This window comes from Notechis scutatus, chromosome 5, assembly GCF_049901735.1.
Source record: "Notechis scutatus isolate UNSWTSFEM ecotype Mainland chromosome 5, rNotScu1.2, whole genome shotgun sequence".
In the NCBI taxonomy this organism is placed as follows: Eukaryota; Metazoa; Chordata; class Lepidosauria; order Squamata; family Elapidae; genus Notechis; species Notechis scutatus.
Genome location: NC_142013.1, coordinates 51642923 through 51650080, shown reverse-complemented (window position 1 = coordinate 51650080; position 7158 = coordinate 51642923). Strand labels below are relative to the sequence as shown.

General features: G+C 42.3%; 1 protein-coding gene across 1 annotated transcript; it reads right to left on the bottom strand.

The window, feature by feature from the left end:
- Positions 1 to 3287: 3287 nt before the first annotated feature.
- Positions 3288 to 5639, bottom strand: OLIG1 (oligodendrocyte transcription factor 1). Its single transcript, XM_026663904.2, has one exon. It carries the CDS (start codon positions 5103 to 5105, stop codon positions 4395 to 4397), a length of 711 nt encoding a protein of 236 aa, XP_026519689.2. The 5' UTR covers positions 5106 to 5639; the 3' UTR covers positions 3288 to 4394.
- Between the last annotated feature and the right edge of the window lie 1519 nt (positions 5640 to 7158).

Sequence of the window (7158 nt, the reverse complement as noted above, 5' to 3'; positions counted from 1 at the left end):
AAAATGAGAAAAGGGTAGATAAATTATAAGGAATGGTGAAGAATGGTAAAAAGCTGTGAGTTTCAACTACTCTAGAAATCTTCTGATTCCTGGTGATCACACCTTCTAATAAATTACCAGGACCTTTGGCCTATCTTTGAATTAGGTTACACTCGGGAATAGCTGAACACCAGAGGATTTTTAAATTTAGTGGGCATGAAAGTGAGAGGTTACATCCATTAATATGAATAAAGCAACTGATGCTCAATGGAGGACTGGAGCAATATAAGAAGAATAACACTAGTCACTTGGATTAGACAATTATATATTTCCCCTTTCTTTCCATAAATATATTTCAATTTGAAGAACTATGCATTTTGTTACCGTATTCTCTATGTGTAGATAATCATCTTTTTCCAGCTGAAAGGGATCCACTTATGTTGTAGAATTATCTGGATGTATTTCACAGGTCAGGCACTCCTAGAATTTTCTTGGTCACTGATTAATTGATCCTAAATGGTATAATTAGGATTTCCTGCACTTCTGGTCTGTCCTGCATGAGCTCTCAATAAAAAAGCTAACCCATTGCTAGTTTTTGTACTGTAAAAGCTATTGAACAGAGGAACCATTTTAAAAGAAAATTTAAAATCCACAAGATTCTAAAAAAATTTCTTCAAACCATGTTTTTATACGTTAAATATTTTAAATGGGGTGAACTTGTGATGCGGCTCCATTATTACTGACATCCTTTGTTATTTCTTTTGTTGTCTTCTGTTTTTAAATATTTTACAATAAGTGGTTTTAGCTTTGTTGTATGCCCCCGAGTTGCTTTTATAAGTAAGATAAATATGTCCCATACATGAGCACTCCAGAGTTTTATCATTTCATCTGATCATGAGTACTTTTTTGTTTTGTTTTTTTCTGAAATTAATTGTGGAATTCATAGATGGGGCCTAACTACAGGCAATCCTTGACTTACAACCACAATTGGGTTCAGAATTTTCATCACTAAGTGATGCATTCATAAAGCGTGATGTCACATAACCACATCTCTCTTAGCAGATGAGCGATCCCAGCACTCACCATTGTTGTTACTGAATTCCATTGGTCGTTAGTTGAGGATCCACCCAAATTTAAGTCATCAAACCTCAGCTGCCCCAGCCCAGTCCCAGCCACCCTCAACTCTGAGACTCCTGCCGCCTCAAGCTGAACCTGTTTTCTTGCTTCTCTTCACTGAGGTGTGCCTGCCCTGACCTCCCCAGATCTCGTGAAAAAACCATGCATGGCATGGGGAAGGAAGCCCCAAGTGGCCAGCAGCTGCTTTGTAGGGGCCAGGCCAGGCATGTGTGGTCAGCAGCAGGAGGAAGAAAATGGTGAAGATAAATATGGCAGCAGGGGCCACGAAGGGCAGGGAGTCAAAGGGAATAGGTGGTGATGGTGGGGAATTGGAGTGCGCCTACCATCATAAATGCGGGCATGGTGACAAGCACCCAAATTTTGATCACACAACCATGAGGGCACCTGCAACAGCTGTAATGTTAGGGACCAGTCATAAGCCCCTTTGTTCAGCGGCGCTGTAACATCAAATAGTCGTTGAATGAATGGTTGTAAATCAAGGACTGCTAGTAGAGTCCTTGATGGAGAAAGCTACAGCTGCATCCTAAGCATATCTACCTTGGCATAAATTCTGAAATTTTCATCAATTTCTCAGTACATACCGAGTACATACATCATGTTAAGCTAAGGGTGTTTTTTTAACCAAGATTTGTTGAACTACTGTGTCTTTTTTAGATATAATCAGATAAAGTAACTGATCCTGCCTTTCATCGTAGAGATGTGTCAAAGATCTATCTTCAATGTAATTCATTTTATTCATTGTGAGCCTAATGAATGCTTTGGATCAACTAAATTGAAGTGAATGGGATGTACTCTACAGCAGGGGTCTCCAACCTTGGCAACTTTAAGACTTGTGGACTTCAACTCCCAGAGTTCCTCAGCCAGCAAAGCTGGGAGTTGAAGTCCACAAGTCTTAAAATTGCCAAGGTTGGAGACCCCTGCTCTACAGGATAACTATGCTTCAGTGCCCATATCCTGCTAAAAATGATTTGATTAATTTTGCTCTGTGTTACCTTGTAAACCTAAGCATCAGCAGTTCTTCAGCTATCCAATGTGATTTTTCTGACTATGCAGTTTCTAGATATGGTGCAATATCTTATTGAGAAGCTTAAGTTGGTATTATTGGATTACTATAGAGGTATCTTCATTACTGCTGTCAAGAAAAAATATTAAAATAATTTTAGACTAATCCATTACATTAGGATAATGAAGCACCACAGTACTGTGCGTGCAAATTGAAGACCACAATATTGGTAAGAAGCCTACAATCACACCATTCAAAGTTGTGAACTCAGTACATTCATACCTTCTCTCTCCGAGTGCAATTTAGAAATGCTCTGATAAATTCTGTCCCTGGTTCCTTAAAAGTAAGGGCCATTAATTCAGTGGATCTCATTTCCTACTGGGTATGCTTAGGATGGAAACTCTTAAAATTAAAAATGTGCTTGCTATATAGATATTTCAGTTGCTGGAATGTGAACTAAAGTATGTGAATAACATTGTGTTTAAACAAAATTAATCAAGAACCCATAACATTAGGATATTAGCACATTAAATGAACTAACTAATCTATAGGATTTAACTTCTCCATAAGCAGAGACAGGTTGCTTTACATCATTTGTGAAAACCAAATTGTATTATTTTCAAAGAATGCAATAACTGTGGATTGTCAGTGATAATCTACAACTAAATAGGCAATACAAATACAAATATCAGTCTTGGAATTGCAAACACTATCAACAATAGAAGAGAGACTACTCATTGTACTGGACAATGGAACAGTAGGACTTAAGCACAGAAGTTTCACTGATTTCATGGGGGAAAAGCCTAAGCACACCTCAGAATTAGGGACACAAAGGTGATCTTATACATCTTGATTGAAAGGAAATTCCACTGCATTAGTAGCAACTAAATTAAAAAAAAAAAGATTACATGACATTTTGATTAGTTTGATTGGCTGGCTGGCAATATCTGTTATGGGGATCCATAGCTGGCTTGAAAACACACTGCTCCAAGAATACTCATTGAATTGCAGTTAAGTATCGTGGTGTGTCACAGGGCTTGGCTTGACTCTCATTTTCATCCACGTGGATGAATAGGTAGAAGCAAGTGCTTAACAGATTTGCTGATTATACAAAACTGAATAGGATAGCTAATATATTAATAGACAGAAAAAAATTAAAGACAACCTATTGACTGAAAAAGAATGAAATTTAATAAAGTTCTTCACGTAGAAAAAGAAATCAAATAAAAGATATCGAATGGGGGAATCAGTTGCCAAATATGAATCAGTTGGCATAAATGCTGAAAAGGCAAATAGAGTTTAGTATATTTTCTAAATCCCAGAAGTAAAGAATTATATTACATTCTTAGTATCATAGAGTTGCTGGGCACTGCCACTTAAGAGAGGCTCTGAAAAACTGGAACAGGTGCCCAGTATAAGACCTTACCAAGATTATTCAAACACTGAATATTTAGCCAAGTTCTCAACTAGAATCTTATGACATTTCTCAATGTCACAAAGCCATGGTTGGACTGTTTGAAAACTTCTCTCTGTGCTGTATTCATGCCAAAAGTCACTGCTGTAGTGTGAATCCTGCTTGCCTTATAAGAAGATTAAGAGTTGGGCATGTTTAAGCCTTCAGAAATAACTGAGGATGGTTAGAATCATACTTTCCAAGTGCCGGAAGACGGCTCTTATAGAAGAATGACTTAGTCTCTGCATCCCAGAGTGTGGGACATAGATTAAGATGGCCAATTACAGGAAGTTATTCCAATGGACAAAGCCAAGGGCTGGGACTCTCCTTTGCTGGATGTGTTCAGTCAGAGGCTGGGCGGCCATTTGTCTGGAATGCTTTCATTTGGATTTTGCAGCAAGCAGAGGAAAGCGTCTTCCTGTTCTGGACTTCCATGAAATCTTGTATAGATGTTACCAGGCTTCATATTGATTTCATGCCTTGTGCAAAGCTGCATTCCTCACCTGGCCAGCTTGGGTTAGAGTTGGACTGTTTATTTGGACCTATTTAATACCATTCTCACCCTCTCCTTCCAATTGTACCCGAGGGCCAAAATCAGACTTTTGTCCCAATGATCGCAGCACCCAAACGTGCAAAACCGTCCTTTTCAGGGTGTTAAACCTTCTCGTCTCTCTGCCGCCAGCTGTTGCTCCATCCAGACCGCGCGCAATAACAATAGGCTCCTTGAGTCCTCCGGGCCCCGTCCTCCCACCAGTTTCGATTGCAGCCCGCTGGGCCCGCTCCGTCTCTCTCCCTCCCTCCCTCAGCTCGGGAGGGCCAGGCTCATTTGGAAAACTGCACAGCGGCGGCCACCCCGAAGGCGGAAGGAAACAAGTGAGGGAACTTGCAAGCGGCGCAGGAGCAAAGGGTCGCCCCGTCGGGCACGTGCACTGGGCCGCACTGCTGCTGCTGCTGCTGCTGCTGCTCCTCCAGGGCCGCCGAGAGGTATTTGTTGGCCGGTCGCAGCCTGTCCGGGTGGTGGTGGTGGTGGTGCAGGTGGTGGTGGCTCACCGTCCCCGGAGTAAGCAGCACGGGGCCCGGGGCGGCGGCGAAGAGAGGCAGTCCAGCCAGCAGCAGCCTGGGCCCCGAGGAGCCGCTGATCTCCCCTATGATTCTCCGGAGCTCTTGCAAAGAGCTGCCCAGCAAAAGGATGTAATTCCGCGCCAAGAGCAGCGTGGCGATTTTGGAAAGCTTCCGCCCCGGCGAGCTCTGGCAGTGAGCCGTCGAGTAAGGCAGGATCACCTCTCGCAGCGCGTCCATGGCCAAGTTGAGGTCCTGCATCCGCTTCCGTTCGCGGCTGTTGATCTTTCTGCGCAGCAGCTGCTGCTCGCTTTTGCTACCGCCCGCCCGGCTGGTCCCGGTCCCGGTCCCGGACCGCGTCTGGAGCTGCTCCGCCGCAAACTCCGGCCTGCTCTCCTCCGCTTGTTTGGGAAGCAAGGCGGGCGGGGCCTGCGTGTAGCGAACCAGCTCGTACGAAAAGTGTTGCCTCAGCATGGTAGCCTTGCGGGCTTTTCAGAGCCGGCCACGGGCTGGCATCGCCTGAAAAAGCTCGGGAGAAGAAAAGGCGGCCGGGAATGGCGGGGAGTTGCGGTCCAATTGCGGTTGTTGGGAAAAGGGGAGAAGGATCGACCGGTCAGTTACTCTTTTAATCTCCCCGCTGGAATGAACGCCGAGATGCGAGGAAAGGGATTCTTGAGCGCAGATCCACTCACTCCAACCCTGTATTAGAGCGAAGGAATGTCAGGCTGCAGCCAATGGGAGTGCAGATCTGGAGGAAACGAGGCGCTCATTGGCTGCCACCAGATGCTCAGTGAAAACGTTGCAGTGGATAAGACCCTTATGGTGAAGTCAGTTTTTCAGCTTTGAGTCTCCTGGTAGCTTAGCGCAAACTTCCAGACAAACCCGCCCCTCACCTGTGCTTTGTGATTTTCGGTTAAACGATTAATGCCCTTTTCTGCAGGTCCAGAATTTATAAACAGGCATTTCAGGATGACAGTGTTAACAATAAAATAGGACCATGTGCACCCCAAAGATAGGTTCACGCATACTCTTATGCATTTCTCTGAATTAGCTTTCGTTTTCTGTCATCTTTCATTTTCTTCTGCCCTGTGTTTTGTTTTGCATTCAGAAATCCCTTGTAGAGAAGACAGTTTTGAGTAAAAATCCTTGACATGTTATATCCCATTTGTGTATGGTACAGTACTGGCAGAGATGAGTCTGCCAACTAAGGTATATGTCTACCCAAGCCTACTGCTTTCCAGCAGTGGACAATAGAAGGGCATAGCAAGCAAAGTGTAAGGATGCTATGTTTCTATATTTTTCCTTCTCTTATCAGAATTCAGAAATATCCAGTTCTCTCTGCTTCCCCTCAGTGTTTATGTCCTTGCTTCTTCAGCCCCAGCCCTTCACAGTTGAGCACAGTCAGAACTAGGAATAATCAGTAGAAACCACCTGGATTAGATGTCAGGCCATATAATTCAGTATTTCTTGTCCAAAAGTAACAATGGGATGAGAATATCCAAGAGGTGGACCAGCCCTCTAACAGCCGTCAAAGAAATAGCTACTCATAGCCTAATCTTCTATAAAACTCTTCAGTGCCCTTTTAAAACCGCCCACATCAACTATTTGCACACCTGCTACCAGCTCAACTGTATGCTGTATGGAAACTATTTCCTTCCGTCCACCATTTTCAGTTATGACTTTGAGCTCTAACACAGAGAGAGGAAGATTTTTCTGTATCTAATGTCACGTGAACCATAAGTTGGGTGGAAAATAAATGATTGATAAATATGTGCCATTCATGATTTTATGTGCCTTTATTATATTGCCTCTTCTATAACTTTCATTCCAAATTAAAGAATACTGTTGCTTTAACCTTTATGCAGGAACTGTTGTAGCTCCCCAATCATTTTTGTTACAATTGTTGCATAATCTTTAACAATATAATTTGCCTAATACCCTGTGTGATGTACAGACAATGTTATTTTAGCAGTTCAGATTTCAGTTTTCTTCCTAATGATTTCGAGCATGGAATTTGCCTTTTTTTTTTGCAGTTGCAGGCTCAGTTGATATTTTTACTGAGCTACTCACATGACTTCAAACTCAGTAAGTCCATACTATCTCAAATCTCATTAATTGATCTCATTAAATAATCCAGATGTTTTGTGTCAGCACTATCACTTGATACTAAAGTGTATTTGCCATTTGAAACCCTCCATTTGAGAAAGAGCCTTTTGCAGAGTCTTACAGTCAATTTTTGACATTATCACTTTAAAGGTTTTGATATAAACTGCCAATATGGCCTCTTCATTATCAACCCTACAAATCACTAGTATGTCCGTTTGCTCCTATTCTTTTGTTTTTATAAAAAGTCATGTTAAATACATGATAATGCAGAGAGCTTATTTTCTTCTTCTAGTCTAGATTTAGGGAGAGGAAATCATTGGGGGGTGGGTTTCTCCCAGTTTGTACCTAAATTGGAATCAGGAAGGTATACATTCAATAGCTGATAATCAGTGCAAATAATTCTCTGCTGCTGTTTTAACTT